Source organism: Melitaea cinxia, chromosome 1 (genome assembly GCF_905220565.1).
Source record: "Melitaea cinxia chromosome 1, ilMelCinx1.1, whole genome shotgun sequence".
NCBI lineage: Eukaryota > Metazoa > Arthropoda > Insecta > Lepidoptera > Nymphalidae > Melitaea > Melitaea cinxia.
Genome location: NC_059394.1, coordinates 10,127,551 through 10,149,857, shown reverse-complemented (window position 1 = coordinate 10,149,857; position 22,307 = coordinate 10,127,551). Strand labels below are relative to the sequence as shown.

The 22,307-nt window shown below is 36.1% G+C and overlaps 1 protein-coding gene across 1 annotated transcript in view; it reads right to left on the bottom strand.

The window, feature by feature from the left end:
- Window positions 1–4,342: 4,342 nt before the first annotated feature.
- Window positions 4,343–22,307, bottom strand: part of LOC123656572 (tudor domain-containing protein 7) — a 21,801-nt gene continuing 3,836 nt past the window's right edge. The window contains exons 4-21 of the mRNA XM_045592246.1: window positions 21,312–21,529; window positions 20,743–20,847; window positions 20,517–20,666; window positions 20,291–20,436; window positions 19,966–20,155; window positions 16,579–16,796; window positions 16,063–16,174; window positions 15,822–15,983; window positions 15,617–15,708; window positions 15,142–15,304; window positions 14,559–14,795; window positions 14,154–14,353; window positions 13,848–13,995; window positions 13,287–13,507; window positions 10,040–10,271; window positions 8,566–8,717; window positions 6,405–6,565; window positions 4,343–5,551 (exon numbers count right to left, since the gene is read on the bottom strand). Coding sequence (XP_045448202.1) covers window positions 5,322–5,551; window positions 6,405–6,565; window positions 8,566–8,717; window positions 10,040–10,271; window positions 13,287–13,507; window positions 13,848–13,995; window positions 14,154–14,353; window positions 14,559–14,795; window positions 15,142–15,304; window positions 15,617–15,708; window positions 15,822–15,983; window positions 16,063–16,174; window positions 16,579–16,796; window positions 19,966–20,155; window positions 20,291–20,436; window positions 20,517–20,666; window positions 20,743–20,847; window positions 21,312–21,529 — 3,137 coding nt within the window. The 3' untranslated portion in view covers window positions 4,343–5,321. The remainder of the gene's footprint in view (window positions 5,552–6,404; window positions 6,566–8,565; window positions 8,718–10,039; window positions 10,272–13,286; window positions 13,508–13,847; window positions 13,996–14,153; window positions 14,354–14,558; window positions 14,796–15,141; window positions 15,305–15,616; window positions 15,709–15,821; window positions 15,984–16,062; window positions 16,175–16,578; window positions 16,797–19,965; window positions 20,156–20,290; window positions 20,437–20,516; window positions 20,667–20,742; window positions 20,848–21,311; window positions 21,530–22,307) is intronic.

The window sequence follows — 22,307 nt, the reverse complement described above, 5'->3', positions numbered from 1 at the left end:
GATGACGTAGTTACGACTGAGCTACTTAAACCCGCAGGGCGACCTGCCCTAAAAGTCTTGGCGAGACTCTTTCACGCCGGCACCCACCGAGGTACCACGCCGGAGGTGGTCCAGTAGTGTGTTTGGTGCTGTTCTTTAAGAGAGGCGACAAGTCTCTGTCAAAGAATTACACATCGATCTCACTTCTGAGCCATATCTATAAGCTGTTTTCGAGTTTTGTTACGAATCGTCTCGCCAGAAGACTCGACGAATTCCAACTAACGGAGCAGCGAGGTTTCGAAATGACTACAGCACTGTAGACCACATCCATACTGTTCGGTAGATTATACAAAAGACAGAAGAATATAATCAGCCGCTGTGTATGGCATTTGTGGACTACGAAAAAGCCTTCAACTATTGCTTCTCAAAATGGAAAAACAAAAAATACTGTTTATCCAAATGTTTTTGATTAAGTTTTAAAATAGCTAGCAATTAATATTTTTTTTTTTTTGTATTAATAAATGAATTTGATGTAATTTTTTTATTATTATTTCACTTTATACGTAGCGAAGCACGTACCGGGCCGCTAGTATTTACTAATTGTTTTTATTATTTAAGTGTTGTTCAATTTTGCCGCCCCCTAAAAAGTGCCGCCCGGGGCGGACCGCCCCCCCCGCCCCCACTACGCTACGCCACTGCTTGTTATGCGTGGTCGACCAGTTTTCTTCAAACAAGAAATCGTTCTATTTTTTTATAGTGCTGATGACTGGACTGTAGACCTGGGAAGTATCAAGTCTTTAGATATTTGGTAACATGATTTGCCAGCATCGATCCCACAAACTATTCGCTTTCGAAGCTCTTCACACACGAATTTCAGAATTTATACTGTCTCACTTGACAAATGACACAGAATTACTTTTACGAATTTAAATTATGCAACATAATTGTACAAAGACGGAATAATCACCGATAGACGAACTTTTGCATCGATTAACAATTAGACGAACTATTTTGCTTATAACTTCTTCAAATAACAAATAGGGTTTTCAAATCAAATTAATGGACTCAAAACAGCTTTATGACAAAGTTACCCAACATAATGAACCTAATTTAAAAATACCTATATTTCTGTACATTTTAATTTTAAGTAATAAACATTGATTTATCTAATTTACAGTGTTTTCTTTGTTCACCTTATTGTTTTATCATTATAATCAAGAGAACAATATTATACTTTTTCGTTGTAACACAACAGCGAAAACTTGTAATAGATTTTTAGTATTTTCTTGTTCTCTTTTGGTAGAATTTAGTAGTTTTTTACCTCCACAAGCAGTAGATTCGCTAATTGAAATCTGGTCATACAGGGCCGCTCTTCCCTTTTCAACTTGTCACCTTGTAATAAAAGGAATTAATTGTACTTAATTCTTTATTTCTATTGAGTTTTAATCAATCCATTAAGGCTCCATTATGTATCAAATACAATATTTCATATAGTTCCTTTCAATTAATATACAAAAATAATGATTGCACAACCCAGCACCGAATGAAATGTAAAAAGAACCAGAATTATCTAAAATGGTAGGAAAGTCAAAACTGTACATTGAATATTTTTTTAAAAGAATACTTGGGGTGTGATCCACAATCGATACCGAAGCCAAAAATATAGTTTTTAAAATGTTTGTCTGTATTTATGTCCGGGATAAACTCAAAAAGTACCGCATGGATTTACTTCAAATTTGGCACGAATGGTCACATATAGGCTACATATTATCATGTTATGACCTACCGGGAATGAGCAGTGAACCTTTATTTCCTCAACGCATTCTGTAACAACGTGTAATCTAACGACGCATATTTGAATGTTGTTGTTATTATGTTAATAACCATGCTATATAAGCTAGCTTCACACTATTAAAATCACGCAATATAAGTAACTAAGCCGATTAAATGAATATAAGTAGACAAGACAATTTTAAAGCAGCGCCATCTATGAGATTTTTCTGTAGATATGAAATGTAAAGAAGAAACGGGTAAATGAATGTTATTTTAAAAGGTATAATCGTAGGTATTTTTGGTGCTGTATAGCGTTCACGCAGACGACGTCGCGGGCAGCAGCTAGTGGAAATATATTTTTATCAAATGATAATTCAGCTGTACTTACCAACCTAATTTAAAAAATCCTGATCATCATAAGTCACTAGAAAAGTTACGAACAAAAAATATAGGCATGTCACTTAATTATAAGATAGGATTCTACCGACGAAAGAGTTTTTTAAAAGTAGATCCAGTAATTTTTTAAGCTTAATTAATTACAAACAAAAAATCCAATATTTCCTCAAAAACCGATTATTAAAATGGCGTCTAAAACAAGATTATTAAAATGGCGGAGGCTATTCGGACACTAGCATGACTACAGCGGAAATTTTGCAAGACTGGTACTTCTTGAAAAAAATAAATCCCATAGACCTAGCCACAAAATGAGACCGTTCATCGGCATATTTTCGTTCCGTGACCTCTACGGCGCTTTGGAAGGTGCAGCCCCTTCACCCTTGCCTAACAAAACGCAGACACCCGTTTCAGCGGGCGAAGGCTGCCCCCCCCCCTCCGCGCCTCTGGCTTTTAAAGAACAGCCTAGGGGTATTCAGTATGATTAAATTATGGAAACAGAACGACAATAGATTTGAATCTGTAGTCTATAGTGCCAGTCACGCTAAATTATATTATAGCCATATTGTATTAAAACAACATTCACGTGATAATTGATCACACTAAGATGCCTAGAAGTAATAAAGTAAACATTAACGAAAGTCTAATATGCTGACAATTATTTTACTAACAACAAAATTTTATTTTAAAGCGCTAACTCTTCAGTGTTCAGTTGTTAATTTAGAAAAATTATATACTATTTTATGAAACACCACCTCTTGGCTCATAGAAAGAGGAAAAATCTCTTAGGAACATATCTATACTAATATTATATAGCTGAACAGTTTGTTTGTTTGTTGGAACGCGCTAATCTCAGAAACTACTGGTCTGATTTAAAAAAATCTTTTTCTGTTAGATAGCCCATTTATCGGGGAAGGTTATAGGCTATATTATAAAGCTGAACAGTTTGTTTGTTTGTTTGAACGCGCTAATCTTAGATAATAGTGGTCTGATTTAAAAAAATCTTTTTTCTGTTAGATAGCCCATTTATCGGAGAAGGTTATAGGATATATATCATCACGCTAAGATCAAAAGGGGCGGAGCACTAATAAAGAGTGTTTCAAAATCGGGGGTTCTTTTTTTCTTTTGAGAGCTTCCGCTGTGTGCGCTGTGAAAACAGTTTCGGAAAAATCATGTATGGCAGAATTGATCTTCTTTAAAAGTTCTACAAAAAAGTCCGCGACAGCATATATCTTTTAAGGTTGACTCATTATAACCTTTTTTTAACCGACTTCCAAAAAAGGAGGAGGTTCTCAATTCGACTGTATTTTTTTTTATGTATGTTACATCAGAACTTTTGTCCTTGATTCCTTCCGATTTCGACAATTTTTTTTAATCGAAAGTTGGTGTGTGCAATTGGTCCCATTTAAATTTATTTGAGATCTAACAACTACTTTTCGAGTTATATCTAATAATGCGTTTTTACTTGACACTTTTTTCGTCGACCTACGTTGTATTATACCGCGTTACTTTCTACTGGATGTACCGATTTCGATAATTCTTTTTTTGTTGGAAAGGGGATATCCCTAGTTTGGTGCCATGAAAAGCAAACCAGAATCTGATGATAGGATCCCAGAGAAATCGAGGGAAACTCTCGAAAATCCGCAATAACTTTTTACTGGGTGTACCGATTTTGATAATTTTTAATTTAATCGAAAGCTGATGTTTATCATGTGGTCACATAAATTTTATCGAGATCTGATAACTACTTTTTGAGTAATCTTTGATAACGCGTAGTTGCTTGACTATTTTTTCGTCGATTTACGTTGTATTACTTGTCGATGTAATTGAAGTCGGTTTTTTTTCGTTTGCGAGCAAACACAATTATATGCTAACCAAGTTTGTTCTAAAATAATGCATTATTTGCGAAGATGTTTTTATAAACATGATATTAATCCTTATCTAAATAAATACGTTATTCATCACAAGTATTTGATTTAATACAAAATATCCTTTTACATACTTCGATTTCAATGAGTATGTCAGGAGATATCGCAGTTTTAACATCGCAGCAAAATAATGATCAAGTATTGCGTGCGCCTCTGTTCCACGCGGACGAAGTCGCGCGCTGAAGCTAGTCTACATAGAATACTGCTGATCAAATTCTGATAAAAATCACGTCAGAGCGAATGAAATAGGAGAATTAAAAAAAGGCATATTTGAATACGCATTACTTTTATTTTGATAGTGCACAGGACACAGATTCTACAGATTCCGAGAACAATGAAGTCATGCGGGTAGATATATGGTATTGTAAAATATTAGGTTACTAAACATTAATATTGTTTCTATGTCTATACTATAATTGGATTATATGAAAAAACATGTACCATTTTTATTTAGGAGTAAAGTATGTTCTAATATGTCTTTATACCAAATTTAGTTTTTTTTGACATTTTCCTATTTTATGTTTTTTTTTGTAAGTTAACGTTTTATTAAAGATTAAAGATTTTCAAATAATTTATAACTTATAAACAGGGACTTAAATATCACATAACATGGGATTATAATCGTAACAAACATGAGATTAATATTACTACCGACTTTTCTAAGAAGCAAAAATTTTAGGAAAATAACTACTGCCTTCTTATGTGGTCATAAGAAGTAAAAAATAATAATAGTTCGTATGTTGAAATTAAGTCTAATAAATTAGTTTTCGAAAACAAAGTAACAACTGAGATCAGATCTGTACAGTCTGTCATATTATACATGTGTAAAACATATGAGTCACCTTTATCAGTCAAAATAAATGCATTAACAATAAAAATAATCTTAATTGTCAGTATTCACTACAATCAAAAAAATAGTGAAACGACAACCATTCATGTATTAACTGCACAGAAAACAGTTTATTCTTTTTATATTAACGTTAACATACAGCAACATTTTCTAAAAATTTCACAATCAAAATGTTCAAATGACATTTTGTTCGAAAAGTTCAGACGAACAAAAAATGGACAGAAGTAAAAAATTTAACATTATAAACGAAAAAACCACTTACTACAGAAATAATTAAAAGTAACAAAGTTAACTAAAAGAATATATCACGAATTAGACAGATATATAAACATAACGGCGAATATAAAAAAAATTAAATAGCTAATTATCTTTACTTTATTTTTTAATAAGAACGACATTTAAGAAGCCGAAGCTAGCCGGGCTCGTTCTTCTGTGACTAATTGCTTATTAATATAAATGTCTTCATCTGTAGAGGTATCTATGAGGTCGAGCGTGAGTAAAGGTTCGGTAGGGTTCAGCGGATCCTTGCCGACTTCCTTGCATACGCTGACAAATTCTTGCTCCACGCATAAGTCTTGAAATCTAATACAGTCTTCTACAGTCCAGTCTTGATGTAGAGGTTTAACATCTGAAAATTTAAATTACCCTTTAGAACTATTTATTGGTTATCGAAATCACCCACACTTTTTAGTTTTACCTCCCTAAAAGGTAAAATAAAAAGGTATGCCAAAACACGGATCTTTGTTTTTTCTACAAACATAAAATTTGGATCAGAGATATTTTCTAGTTATTAGACGTCTGCTAAGAACAGATTTTTAGATAGGGTCGGATTAAAGCGGTCTAAAGGCTCTCACAAGTTTGTATGAAGGTACTTCATTTTTTTTGCAACAAGCTTTAAATTGCCAATAAGGACAAGTTCTGCGACGGAGTTACATTAAAAAGGCCTAAGGGCTCTCGGAAGATTTTATAATGTCCTTATGCTTTATTTTTACATAAACCCAATCCAATCAAATTTATGGACTACTTTTAAAAAATAAATAAATAAATAGGCTAGACTTCTTTTACGTAGAATTTGATCTAGGACAACTACAGCGCCCATTTGTAGGAACGCAGTAAGGAGTCGCACACTCTGTATTACTATACAGCCGCGGGCCGCCAGCTGTGCGCGGGCTACTTCACTCACCGTGCAGCCGCGCCTTGACGGCCTGCGGCGGCAGCGAGCGCGCGAGCGGCGCGGCGGCGGGCACGGGCCGCAGCGCGCGCGCCGCCACCACCCTGTATGTATTACTTACAGCCGCGGGTCGCCAGCTGTGCGCGGGCTACTTCACTCACCGTGCAGCCGCGCCTTGACGGCCTGCGGCGGCAGCGAGCGCGCGAGCGGCGCGGCGGCGGGCACGGGCCGCAGCGCGCGCGCCGCCACCACCCTGTATGTATTACTTACAGCCGCGGGTCGCCAGCTGTGCGCGGGCTACTTCACTCACCGTGCAGCCGCGCCTTGACGGCCTGCGGCGGCAGCGAGCGCGCGAGCGGCGCGGCGGCGGGCACGGGCCGCAGCGCGCGCGCCGCCAGCAGCGCCAGGTCGCCGAAGTCGCAGAAGTAAACCGACACCATCTCCGCCGACACCGCGCTCGCCACCACCACCCTGCGGGCAGCCGGCTTTTACTCTTCGCGTTCGTTCGGCTGCTCATTTCCGAGTCCGACAGTGACTTCCGATCGTCAAAGCGGCACGGATTATTTTTCAATGTCACGTAGAATTAATGTTCTTGTTTTTTTGCGGTCTTTCGACATCTGAATGGAGATGTTCCTCAGACCTTTGACTATTGGGTCTCGAAACGAATATCAAAATACTTAGCTGTACTTCAAAACCACATAATAGCATCGAGAGGACGTAAATTATTTTTAGCTTGTAATAGACAATAGACGTGGTGTGTGTGGCGTGACGTGGCGTGGCGTGGTGCGGTGCGCACTGCGCACGCTGGTTGAGTGTCGCTTCATTGTAATTGGTTATATTTTAAAACATAAATGCGTAACGTGTGATAAAAAAAAGACAGAATGCTATTTTGTCTTCATTGCACAGCACACCAAGCGATCGTTATGCCTCTGGCGGCTGTAAACCATTAACGGCCGAACCCAATATTCAATCTAAAGATAGAGATAGGTAGTTATCATCGACTGCTAATAACTATCTATCCTTTGTAGTTGTCCCAATAATTCGCATAGGGGACTACTATCTCCAGTTAGCTGTAGATAGACCGGCTACCTGAGCTCTTCCTTACATTCCAGTATACGCAGCGTCACAGACGGCCTCAGTTATGTTACACAGATGTTTTGTAGTATTTAAATTTGTCATACAAATTTTAATCATATTAAAGTAATCTTGTTTTATAAAAATATGGACAAATTAATTTTTACACAGACTTTTTAATTTATAATAAATGATATTATTTTAATATGGAATCCATTGTAAATCTAGTAACGGAACGTTATAACACGACACGAAAAGACGCTACGACGCCATTACGCTTTATTGAATCGTCGTTTCGTTTGAATTTGTATAATTTTTTTTACAAATCAAAATTCAAATTATACAAATCATTGCAAATTATACAATCATTCACCAAATTGTTTTATTCACAAGATGAGTAAAGTAAGTATTATTTCACAAGAAACTTATTATTTTTATTCAATTAATTGTTGCAAAAGAGCAATATCACATGAACTGCTACTTGAACTTGAGTCTGCCATTATTTTTCACTCGAAATTAATTTTATTTTAAACAAAAAAAATACTTTTTCAATTAATAAATCTTAGTTATCCCCCGAAAACTATAGATCGGATATTGTTGTTACTAAAGATAACCAACGTTACTGACAGATAGAACTCTATTATTATTGGGACGCTTACACTGTCATTTTCATACGAACTGTTATCTCTGGTAAGCTATCCTCCCTCTCGTCGATATGACAGCTTTGAAGGATAAGATTGCCTATCGTCGACAAGTTTATTAGGTCAGTAAAATGAATGATAGATAGATATTTCTGTCTCTAGTAGGACATAACCAGAGATAGATTGAATATTGGGTTCGGCCGTAAGCCGACGTACCCTCACCACTGTAGTTGCCCGACCTGTGCATGAGACTATATAGTGCTAAGAACAAAACACAGTGAATGAGAGTATTGACAGCGGTGTTTATCTAAGCTTGACGTCATGCGCTGTGATTCGTGTTTCAATCAATCAGTATTTTAACGTTTTATTTTATTAAAAAAATCATAATAATCTGATTTTTTTTCAATAAAACTGAACCAGTATTTTTTAATATTTTTAATATGAGTGTTCTCCTAAAATCGTTAAATTGACGATTTTTGGTACTGTCGTCATGCCTATTATAAAGCAATTTTTACAATAACTTTTCTTCAAGAATGCCTTAAGCATGCCACGAATGCTTAAAGATAATAAATCAGATAAATAAGAAGCAGTATTATATTCTTGCGGAGTCAGCGACGCGCTTACGATGCTTCTGGTGTTGCAGAGGCGGTAGGCTAGGGTAACCGCTTATCATCAGGTGGACCGTACACCAATTTGCCGTCCTCGTCGTATATAAAAAAGTTTTAACAATAATATTACTATAATTAGTTATCATACCTATACCACGAGTCATCTTTATCATAGTAGGCCGTGTAAAGCTCTCCAGCGGTCGGTTTTGTAGGAGCCTCCGATTCGGGAATCTTCGGGCACTCATCTTGAAGCTTTGCCATCATTGTCTGCAACGTGTGTCTTGTACTGATCGGTTGAACCTTTCGAAAAAAGGATTATTGACTATGAGGACTCCTGTCAAAACAAATTTGTCATAAGGCTTTGCAAATCGCAACTCGTGGCACTATTATGGTAGATCACTACATGGTATAAAACATTCGCTTCCCGCTATCTGTCTGTCCCTATGTATGCTTAGATCTTTAAAAATAAGCACCGGATTTTTATAATGAATAATTGACGATTTTAAAGGTTTCTAATGTGATTGAAAACATTTTTTTGCGCTTACATTTCAAATGCTGGCTGAACTCTAGGAGATCGATCAAAATAATCAAGTATATATCTCTATCTCTTAGGGATAACCCATAATAACCATTTTTTATCCTTTACTTTTTACGAGAAATAATCGTTTATTTTACGAAGCGATTTTAAGCAATACAGCATTAATCCTTATCTAATTAAGTACTTTAAATAAATTGTTTATTTAATATAGCTCAATATATTATATACGATACAATACGATATATACCCTATATATGTATGTCGATTGGTTAAACATTCATAAATTAGTACTATAAAAAACGATGTGTCCACACACCGAAGCGAACACTATGTAAAGTAGAAAAGTTTTATTTAAGATACTGTCGGTAGTTGTGTTTACTTTAAAATTTAAATGTATACGTCTAAGAAGTGTTTTTGACTTTCGTTGGACCAACACTTCTACGATCGTGACATTTGAATGAAATAATAAAGTGATTGCTGGTAAACTTTCAGATAGTTATAGCGGCATCCAAGAAATAAAAGCACTTGTTGAATATATTTTTTCCATTGTCAAGCTATTCTTTTGTTAGATATTTCTATTTATAACTTCAGAAACCATAAGTTTCCGTTTGTTAGTTAAAGTGAAATAAGCTCTAAGCCTATAAGAGGTTTTTTACCTCCTCTCCTGCTAATAGCCTACAACTACAGTTTATTTATATATACAGCTTAGGGATTACATTTGTGCGACACAATTTTTGTTAAAGAATGATTAAACGGGTTCAGCAACTAGTATTTATCTATGATCTATCACTGTAACTAGGGTTGCCACGTCGACAAGCCTAGTAGTCGGATCGGACACCCTAAATTATTACGGACTTTTAATCACTTTATTTGGTGCGGTATGGGGCAGTATGCATATACGCCCGGCGTTCGCTCGCTCGCGTATTGTGCTTCGGCGGTGCGAGGTGACTGGTCAAAATTAAAAGCCTACAACAAACACCGGACACTTTAATTTTGCCAGATCTTTTTGAAAAAAATAGCCTATAATCGGTTTTATCCAGACGCCTAGCAACGCTAACTGCAACACCACTGTGCGACAACTCACGACAAAGTTCCAGGGGTTGGCGGCCATGGCGACGTACACGTCGTAGTACTCTCCGGGCGCGGGCAGCGCGGGGGGCGGCAGCGCCCCGGGGCGGCCCTCGCGCCCCTCCCGCGCCTCGCGCCCCTCACGCCCCTCCGCACCCGACGACGCCGTAGGGAATATGCGCTCCTTCTTCTTGGTGAGCTCCTCCAGGTGCTTTGTCGTCTCCTTTTCCTCCTCCTTGGGGTTTGCGCTGTGGGGAACAAAATAATTTTACATACTGCATGTATTGTTATTAGGCCTAAAAAGGCCTAGGATTAATTTACAAAGTTACTTTTCTCAGTCTCTCTATCTTCAGTTCCCCCGTGAGAATAAAACCGATATAAAACGGCAGTTACGAGTAGTTAAAAATATAATTATGGTTTAGTTAATTGTAAGCAATATAACTTAATAATATATACCACAACTCTATTAAGCTTGATTGACGCGTCAAGAGACTTAAAGTAAAAAGTACAAAGTAGGACAGATTTTTTTTATATATTTTGATAGTAATTATAATATTTAATATGATTACTAGTCGTATATTCTATAAAACTTAAGAAAGTAAATATTATTTGTGGATAATTAAAGTTTAAAATAGAAAGTAAAATGAAAGTTAAAAATGGTTTACTGTTAGATACGTCTTTTTTAACGGATAGATGAAACATGATAATAAATGCATAAAGTGTAGAATAAATGACAATTAAATATTAAAAATACAAATGATTAAAATTATAAGAATATTAATATTATTAAGCGTTTAAAAAACTTAATAAGTAGTAGAAATAAAACGCTTCCTATTTTCTACATAATTTCAATAATAGCTGGCGGAAGTTTTGGCTAAATCTACCTAAATTACCTTATTATAATCTAAAATATTTATTAGCCTCGAGTCTGCGTGGGCAACCTTGCCCCAAGTTCGCCCATGGATACATAATTGCATATATTAACTAACTTAAGTCTTGAGAATGCGTTTGGACTGATAGAAAAAAAAAAGAAAATATTAAAAAAGATATAGTGTACTAATAAAATCTGTAATTTATTTCCACATATTGTAAATATTAATGAAGCAGGCTAACCAGTCTGTGGCGTAACGTTTTTCGGTCATCAAGCATTAGCTCACTAATAATGCGAGACGGGTTGCGTGTAGTCAGTGAAAGTTAGGGAACTCAGTCACGCTCTGATAACGCAAAACTGAATGCAACACAATGACTTCTAAAAGATTATAATAAATTAAATAAATACTTTCTTGTCTTAGAAAAAAGTTTGTTTCTAATTTTACCACCACTTCTCTTTTGTGATAAGTATTTTTAAAAAATAAAAATTTTAGATTGTAAGATCGCCGAAGAAGAAATATTCATAAATTTTTACAGTTGTAAACCAACATCAAAAGGTACTGGAATCAGAAAAAGACAATTGTGTTTGTTCACAAACAAAAAAAAAAACAAGTTCAATTTACACCGACACGTAATACAACGTCAGACACACAACGTCAATATCAGACAGAACAGTCGAATAAATGATCAATTTAATAACGTACGCTTTAGTATTAAACTAATGTTATTTTTATATTAAGCTGATAGTAAGATTAGTAAGGATATACTCATCAGATCTTGATTAAATTAAAATGGGTGACATGACATTGACGTGACAAGAACCAGCTTTCGATTGACAAAAAAATCATCCAGTAAAATGTTTTGGGATAACATTAAAAAAATAGTCGAACTGAAAATTTACTCTTTTTTTAAAATTGGTTAGAAAGAGTAGGTCTTAAAATGTTATGTTCGACATATAAAATGAAGAAAATCAAGGGTAATCTTAGAAGACGCTCGAAGTGAGTCTACCTTTTTTTTAACCGACTTCCAAAAAAGGAGGAGGTTCTCAATTCGACTGTATTTTTTTTTTTTGTTTTTTTTTATGTATGTTACATCAGAACTTTTGACTGGGTGGAGCGATTTCGACAAATTTTCTTTTAATCGAAAGGTGGTGTGTGCCAATATTTTTCGCCGTGGCAATATTATTGATGCCCATCGTTCGTTAGTCGGCCATATTTGAATTTTGAATTACTCCTCGTTTTTCACACCTACCCCACCCCAGCCTGCAAAATAATGATATTTGTAATAAAAAAAAATACTAATCGATAGATTTTCAATAGCTCAATTCAACTATGTTGTCCTTTTAAATTGCTCACCTTAAATTATTTAATTAAAAATCAAAAAGTCAAATTTTTTAAATCAAGTATACAAAATTTTAAATTGCTCAAAGTGTTAAAAAACTGCGCAAGTTGCATTTATTATTTAACAAATTTGAGATTGAGAATTGAGCTATTGAAAATCTATCGAATAGTTTTTTTTTATGTATGTTACTTCAGAACTTTTGACCCCATTTGGTCCCATTTAAATTTATTTGAGATCTAACAACTACTTTTCGAGCTATATCTAATAATGCGTTTTTACTTGACGCTTTTTTCGTCGACCTACGTTGTATTATACCGCATAACTTTCTACTGGATGTACCGATTTTGATAATTCTTTTTTTGTTGGAAAGGGGATATCCCTAGTTTGGTACCGTGATAAGGAAACCAGGATCTGATGATGAGATCCCAGAGAAATCCAGGGAAACTCTCGAAAATCCGTAATAACTTTTTACTGGGTGTACCGATTTTGATAATTTTTAATTTAATCGAAAGCTGATGTTTATCATATGGTCACATATAAATTTTATCGAGATCTGATAACTACTTTTTGAGTAATCTTTGATAACGCGTAGTTGCTTGACTATTTTTTCGTCGATCTACGTTGTATTACTTGTCGATGTAATTGAAGTCGGTTTTTTTTTTCGTTTGCGAGCAAACACAATTATTCAATTAATTCTTTGTAGTTCGTTTAAGCATGGGGAGGCCCACAGGCTTGCTTAAGGGATCAAATTACCTTAATCCGGCAGTGTCTTTTACGCGTACTAATCATGACCTTACACGTACTAATCATAACCTTACACGTACTAATCATGACCTTACACGTACTAATCATGACCTTACACGTACTAATCATAATCTTACACGTACTAATCATGACCTTACACGTACTAATCATACCTGACATACCGTCAATAATCGTCAAGACTTGTCACAGCAGCACGATCTAACGATACGCTCTTCAAACTAAACTGTCGTCACGAGCTCGAGGCTACCGCGTAGAGACACGAGCTAATGGACAAGAGAGGAACTCACAGTTGCAGGTACTCGTACTCCATGAGGATGGAGTTGTTGACGGGCACGAGGAAGTTCTTGGGCCCGGAGCGCACGAAGAGCTCGACGTGCGGCACGGAGTCGTTGCCGGAGCTGCCGGGCAGCGCGCGGCACAGCACGGCCGCGCCGAGCAGCAGCTCGCGCAGCCGCCCCGCCATGCTGGCCGCCACGCGCTCCGCCGCGCCCAGCCGCACCTGCGCCGCCTGCGGGCCGAGCTTGTGGGCACACTTGCGACACAGGACTCCGACCCTCCCCGGGAGCCCTGGCAACCTTACGCACCGCGGGAACACACTACTTGACAGCATTATTATTTAGTTGTGTTCTTCTATAAGGTTGAGATACTTAAGGTGAGATTTTGAGCAGGATATATCCTGGTGTACCCTACATTAAGGAAATTCATCTTTCAATTTTTTTTTGTACTAATCAAAATTTGTTAATGATGAGAGATATGAGAGATCGATGACGCATCGTGCCTTTTTTTCTTTCGGTTCGAGACACGTCGACTACACCGCATTAACGGCAGTCGCCAACGCCGCCGCTTACCTGGTGCGGGTAGGCGTCGAGCGCGGGCGAGAAGGTGCTGAGCGGCACCAACGACGACAGCGGCGCGCGCAGGATGAGCCCGCTGTCCACCAGCTGCGTGCGCACCGTGCCCTCGCCGTCCAGCCCGCTGATGATCACGCACCGCACCCTACGACGCCGCACGAACATACGACTCACTATTTGCAGAAACGATTCGGTGAAAGTTCAATTTTAAGGTAACGTCCGATCTTTTGTGATCGAGGCAACGGGACAAGGACGGTGGGAAGGGTGAAGAGAGCGAGGGAGCAAGTGAGCGTGGCCACTGACCAGTCGCCGGCGAGCGTGCGCACGATGTAGAGCGCGCCGGGCTGCGCGGGCGGCGCGTGCGGCGCGGCGGGCAGCGGGCGGCGGTAGGGGCCGGCCGTCAGCAGCGCCAGCGCCGCGCGCACCGCGTCCGCGCCGCCCGCGCGCGCCACCCACACGCGCCCCTCCTCCGTCACGCAGCCCACCTCCACCGCGCACAGCTTCTGCACAGCCGGCGACACTGTTGACTCACCGGCGTCGGATCGCTCCGGTGGCCGGAGACCGATCCGAGACCGATGAACTGTGACGTTAGTAAAGGTCTCCGGTACCAGATTCTCATAAAATTTATTTCGATCGACGACGAGATACGGCTTACCAAAAAGCACTTTATTTTAACTAAAATCTACATAGGACGAAAGGCGTACATACCTGCGTAAGCGAGAAGGCACCGGACATGCAGAAGTCGTGCACGATCTCCTTGTTGAGGTTGAGGTCGCGCGGGGTGGAGGTGTCGTAGAGCACGACGGCGACGGAGGGGTCGGAGGGGTCGGTGCGCGGCGCGGGCGCGGCCACCAGCACCTCGCCGGGCAGGCGGCGCCGCACCAGCGCCGCGCCCGCCTCGCTGGCCGCCAGCTCCTCCGCGCCCTCCAGCCGGCACAGCACCGCCTGCCACCGCGCTCATGTACACGAGCCGACCACACGGACGACCCGACAGGTTATACACGTTCAATTCCTTTATTCTACTACATGGATTTTTCGATGCAAAAACAATCACGCAAGTAGCGCCTTCAAACGAGCAGCCAAACTTTTCATTATCTTACTTTAACATAGATATTAAAGTGTTAACTACATTTTAATTTTAAGCTCGCTTTGTGATCAACCAACCCGTCCACCAACCGTCATCCAAGTCCGTCATCTGTGGAGGTCTTACCGTGAAGTCGCTTTAAAATTTCATAAATTGGAGTTTGGAACAGATATTTGAGTACAATTTTATTAATATGGTTAAAGTAACCTGAGCCGGAAGTTTCCGAAATTGTGTTTCCAGTATTTTTATATTACTAAAATAAACTGAATCGTCGTCTCCGTGATCGCCAAGGAAGACGGTCGCTTTTTCGTCTTCGATTTCTAAAATTTTCGCTCGCTGCCAACCGCCATCGTCTAGTTTCACTGCATACCTGTGATACAAATTGCAAACAATTACAACTAACAAAATCCGTAAAATCATCATCTACCATTATCAAAGTACAAATTGTATATATATATATATATATATATACATATATATATATATATATATATATATATATATATATATATATATATATATATATAAAACTACTTAGCCGATTTTAATCAAATTTGCACACCGGGTGTTCCTAGTTTGATCCAACTTAAAAGACAGACTTTATCTTATTTTGATATATGTAATTATTATATTAAAGAAAAAAAATAAGGCGGTACAAAATTCATCATAAGGACTTACTTACCAGGCATTTTTTATTATCATAGATTTGTCCACTGATGTGCCACTGTGGTCATAATACTCGGCCATGTCGTTTAGAAGAACCTCAAATGCGTCCTGCAAATAGTTTTAATAATGACGATTGCTTGTAATCCACAATACAAATTGGTAAATGTGATCACGTCTATGTCGATGATCGTTAAATGTGTACAGCGAATATAAAAACTTACACTATATTCAACACCAATAATTCGAAGCCAAACTTCGAGGGTTGAATTCGCTACCGTTATAAAGACATTCCAAAAATCATTTTCCGGAAATTGCAAGGGTGGCAAGTTAGTATCGCTTGTTTCTTCAAGAAGTAAAGATTCAATCAATGGCGTTTTGACCTCCTAAAATGTAGCGAAAGAAAACGTCATGTGGTTAAAATAAATTTATTCATACCATACACAAATGAAACAACTGAAATACCTCATTGTTGGGTAGAAGTACCAATCCATTGACAAGTCTATCTTTCAATATAAGAGGACAATTCTCTACTAACTCCAACCAGTTGCTTGGTAAATTTTCTTTATACTTTTCCCTGTAATATTTAACATGGTAACAAGGTTAATGTTAAAAACATAAATTCGGTGAACAATATATTTAAAAGTTGTAAGAGGCGTAGCAGAAAGACAGTCTCAATTTGTATTCTTTCATCTAATCTATCTATTATGCATCTCTTTTAACAGTTCACAGTTTTACACACATATGTTCTATTCCAATTTAAAGTACATACATTCAATCATTTCATCCCAACAAAGCTAGTTCGTTAATATTTAATAGTGTGCAATCTTTGAATGAAGTGAGAAGATGTGAGGTAATGAGACTATGTGAGGTAACGTAAAATGCTGTGAGGTAATGTGGGATGATGCAAGGTAATGTTAGGTAATGTGAGACGATGTGAGGTAATGTAAGGTAGCGTGGGGCGAGGCGAGGCGGCGGCACCTGTAGAGGTGCGGCACCTGCGTGGCCCAGACGCCGGCGGCGCGGTCGGCCAGCAGCGCGGCCAGGCCCGCCAGCGCCGCCGCGCCGCCCGACGTGGGCAGCCCGCCCGCCTCCGAGCTCTCGATGACGGCCAGCAGCTTCACGGCCGCCAGCTCCTTGGCCAGCTCCTCGCTCGGCGACGACTCGGGGTACGACGACACAGAGTACGAGCCGCCCACCTGCGAAGCATTATCTCCCTATACTTATCCTCGAACGCCCCCGATACCATTGATTGCAAGTGCAAATTCTAGATCATTTACGACTAATAGTTAGCGACCGGGCTTAAAGCTATCATCGATTGGCTCCAGACGATAAAGGTGAACAATATAAATTATTATTTTATATATGTTCAGCGTTGAATTTTTTTGTTATCTGGAACCTATTGGAGCAAACGCTTGTTATCGGAAGAAATTTTAGGATAGGATCCGCAATCCTGTAGTATTAATCCAGTGGATCCGGGATTGCGGATAGATGCGGATAAGAAGTTATCGACAATTTATAAGAAATCATGAGCAGTATTGCAATTGAAATTCTAATGAGTATTTATGAGTATATCCGTAGACAAATACTCTTCAAAATGTGCTGAAACTTGTCATATTCTATACATAAAAATATTTTAAATTCGGTATAAAATCCCATAAAATATCATTTTCGAATCAATTTACGAGATATTCTAATTTTATGATGAACAATTACTAAAAAATTGCCAATCACTTATATTTATTTAAAAAACTAAAAATTTGAAAAGTATAGATAATTTAATTTTTTTTTAAAGTCATTGTATTATCTTTTATATGGACAATATAAACGATAATACATTGAAATATGATATATTATATGATAGATTATATTAATATTTAATTTTTCGATTCAGAAGATAGCTACTTTCTTTTGATAACGAAAAAGATTTTTTTTACTTGCCGTACTTTTTGAGGACTACAAGCACTCATTATACGCAGTGCTCCCGTAGAGCAAGATATTATTTTTAGAATTCAAAAACTAGGAATACAAATTAATACGTACAATAATTTAATTTAATTTTATAACAACACAATTGACACACGTGCAAATTTACGCGGATCTAATTTTATTAACTGTATAAATCATTATAAATTTCACAGTACAGAAATGTAACGTGAGAATTCGCCGCGTTATGCGGGGGAATACCCGTATTATACGAGGGATTCAAATCGCGTAATAATAAAATGCGTTTTATAAGTTCTTTGACGTTAGACAAAACCACATTGGACTGTGTGTCAAGTGCAACATTGTTATTCGTTATTCGTGTTGATTCTTTGTTGCTTACAAGAGAAAAATATTTGCTTACATTAAAGTACTCGGAACAAATGAATTAAAAATTGTGAACGTGAACGCGATCCAGAAGTTCAAAGTAGATAGAAAGGCCTACGAAAAAATTTAATATTAAAATTGGTCACAAAACGGAACAATTCACGGTTTCCTTCAAAGCAGGTTAGTTAACAATATTCCATTAATTCTATAAATGTTATTTTTAGTAAAATGGCTAATTAGCCATAAGTCCGCCCATTGTACTTCACTGTCTGTAACTATCTTTATGCTTTGTTTGTAATATATTTGTGGTGTACAATAAAGTATAAAATAAAATAATATTAATAAAAATAAATTTAAAAATACAAAATGTTAACTGAAATAACAAATCTTAATATTATTTTTATAAAATTATAAATTATTTTTAGTTTATAATTAGAGAAAAAGTTATGAGAATGTATATTCTATGATATTGAAATGATCTATACAAATAAATAAAATTGGAGTGTCTGTTTGTTATATTAAAATAACCGCTTTTTAATAAATGCATATGGATGTATACACGGCACATATACCAAAAGTACATTTTTTACCATTTTTGTATGTCTGTCTGTTTGTTCCGGCTAACCTCTGAAACGGCTGGACCGATTTTGACGGGACGTTTACTGGCAGATAGCTGATGTAATAAGGAGTACCAGGCTACTTTTATTTTGATTTTTTTTTATAACTGCGAACTGAACAATATTTTTTGTAAATTCCACACGGACGAAATCGCAGTCACAGCTAGTAATTTATAAAATCTCATCATTTCATTTCGATTTTAAGCAATTTCAAGGTCTTTTGAGTTTTTAGCCTCATACAAAAAATGGTTTTAACTTTTTTTTAACAAATTTATAATATACATACTATATTTGAGAGCATCGTGAAACATGAATTAAAACACATTATTATCAGAATAAGAAAAAATAGTAGCATTTAAAAGTTTTTAATCTACTAAAATTATTGATATATATCAATTTTTCATAACTAAACCTAAAATAAAATAAAGTATAATAATTGTTTTAACCGTTCAACTACTATAAATAATCTTCTTATTTGTTGTACGAGAGATTTAGACATTAGTAATAATTATAGAAATTTACTAATACTTTTGATAACATTTGAATTTTTGAAACCCATGAGATTCTATAGTACTTTAAAAAATCATTTGTATAAAGTATTTTTGTTTTTATATTTACAATGTAATCTTTTGCTTATACTAAAAATAACTTTTTGTCTTTATAGAAACTAAACAGGAGTTGTTGAAACTTATAGAGTCAAATCGAGCAAGGTTTCCACCTGCAAGATATGTGTAACTGAAAGAATGATACATTTGATTTATGATTTCTCTTTTATAATATCGTTTTTAATAATTTTTTATGATTCCTTAACAATCGTTATGTATTTTTTCCTTATTTACTAATATTAAAATTAGTTCTGTCAGAATCAAGCGTTTTAGCTTGCAAACGAAAAAAACCGACTTCAATTACGTAGACAAGTAATATAACGTAAGTTGACGAAAAAAATTAACAAACGCACTAGTCGTCACTACGATTTTCGAGGGTTTCCTTCGGATTCCTCTGGCATTAAATGATCAGATCCTGGTTTCCTTATCATGGTACACTGGGGATATTTTCTAGCCAACAAAAAAAGGAATCAGCAAAATCGGTTCATAAACCACGAACTTATCCGCGAACAAACATAAATAAATAAATATATATATATAAATATATAGATTTTTACTAGATTTTTACTTAAAATATGGTGCGATTCTATAAGATACTGAAGCTACTCATAAGATCTCTTAGATTCTAATGAATTATGACCGTTATGAGTTTTTATGAGTATTTTCGTAGTTAAATACTTATAGAATATTTTCGTATTATTTTTTAATGAGATTGTATGAGTTTTTTCCAGCATGGCTATTAAGTAACTTATTGAAATTAACTATAGCTAACTGAGCAGTAATGCAACCTCTATTTATCAAATGGAGAACTAATAATTAACAATGTAAAAAGTAACCTTGATTGAACAGTGAAAGCACGGAGGTCCGCGCTTGGGTCGTATATCGATAAACTTGTACGTCGGCTGAGGCAGACCTAACTTTCGGCAGGTCCATTCGAGTTTTTCAATCGCAGAGGTTGAATCCGGTGGAGGCTCTAACGAGTGAGCAGGTACTGCGTGTTTGACTATATCTCCGCTTTCCTGCAGACGAAAAAAAATTAAATATATTATCAAAAAATTAATCTTCATTCAATTATTTTTTTAAATCAAAAATATATATATACAATTTAACAAAATACAATTATCATTTACGAAAAATAAAGTTATATATTACTAACGAACCATGTAGTCATTGTGAACTGGAAGTTGCAAAGGTATCAAATCAACTGTATTTAGTCTATCACGTAGATTAGACAACCTCTGAGAAGCCGAAATTTTGCCAACGCTTCTTCCATCATTCTCTTTTTCATTTTTAGTGGAATGTTTGTGCTAAGAAGAAAAAGTAAATTTTAACATTAATATGTTGTAAAAGTGGAGTGAATAAATATTTAAATAATTATAATACAAACTTCTTTAGTGTCTTTTGTAACCGGGGTAGTTGCATTTAACTTTTTCAGATTATTTACAACAGTTTTGTCTTGATGTTCAGTGGATATTTTAAAAATTTTCCCAGTTTGAAGTGAAGCCCTTACATCATTGGTTTTGTTCTGTTTATTAGACTGTAGTGAAAAACATATTTAAGTTCAGTTGGCTGTACTGGTTTCTTTAAATATAAAAATTCATTTAAATACATACCTTGTTGCAATTATAATAATTTGAATATTGGTTGCTGACGTTAGAGTGATAATAGGATGATGAAGTCGGTTTTCTCCAAGACCCTTGTTTTTTTGGAAAACGATTCTTAAAAAAAAATACTCTCTTAATAAAATTATTTAATAATACGATAAACCATCTAAACATATGAAAACATAATATTTCAATATCATAAACATATTTGTATGATGTGTATGTAATATTTTGTAAATTTTAAAGTCACTACTAAAGTATTGTTGTAGGTTTTTTACAATTTTATAAGTAATTCAAAATATTTTACTTATATATATTACAAGTTCCTGTTTAGTAGAAAGCTAATCTAAAATGTATCACTATAAATGTATTATTTTTTAAAAAGTCTTAAAAAAATGTAATTAATTAATAATTAAGGGACAAGATAAGTTTTAAAGCAAAAAGCAAACACCATTATCAGCACGCTAACTCCAAAATATTTCTTAATTGTCTTAATTTTTACATCATGCAAGCTGTATAATGATGATATATTAATAAGTAATTTTAACACTTACAGGTAATTCAATTTTAATACTTACAGGGTAATTCAATTTTAAATTGTGCTTTTTATTTGACTTCTGGCGTGCAACCATTGTAGCTATATGCTGTGTTTCCTGGCTTGCAATAGCATCAACTACCCAATCACCATTTACTTGAGTTATTTTAAAGCCAGGAACATCTTGAAATAATTTCTCTAGACTGGGATAACCTAGCTTTTTATATGGGATCCATTCTCCTTGTAATTCTCTATAATCACCTAAAAATTATATTTTACATTATACTACGCTACGCTTCAGCCTGTAATATCCCACTGCTGGGCATAGGCCTCTTTCTCTATGTGGAATATACTACAGTTACCGCAAAACACCCAGAATTTTTTATCTATAATAAATTTTTAAACCTGAAGAGTTTGTTTGTTAGTTTAAATGCACTAATCTCATGAACTACTAATTCGAATTTAAAAAATTATTTTTGTGTTGAATAGTGCATTTACCGAGGATGGCTATATAACATCACACCAAATAGGAGCTGAGCATTCATAAGAAATATTACGAAAATGGGAAAAAAATATACGTACGTAAAAACTATGTATGAGGGAATTGATCGCCATCAAAACTTTAAAAAAAAAGTCCGCAACAGCGGTCATGTCTATGTCTTATGGTTAACTCGTTATAACCTTTTTAAAAGTAATTAAGTTTACTTATTTAGTTATTCTTAATGTACACCGAAATACATATAAAGAAAGATACAATACAAGATGTACAAAGGCGATCTTTTCGCTAAATAGCGATTTCTTAACCGACTTCCAAAAAAGGAGGAGGTTCTCAATTCGACTGTATTTTTTTTTTTTTTATGTATGTTACATCAGAACTTTTGACCGGGTAGACCGATTTCGACAAATTTTGTTTTAATCGAAAGGTAATGTGTGCCAATTGGTCCCATTTAAATTTATTTGAGATCTAACAAATACTTTTCGAGTTATATCTAATAATGCGTTTTTACTTGACGCTTTTTTCGTCGACCTACGTTGTATT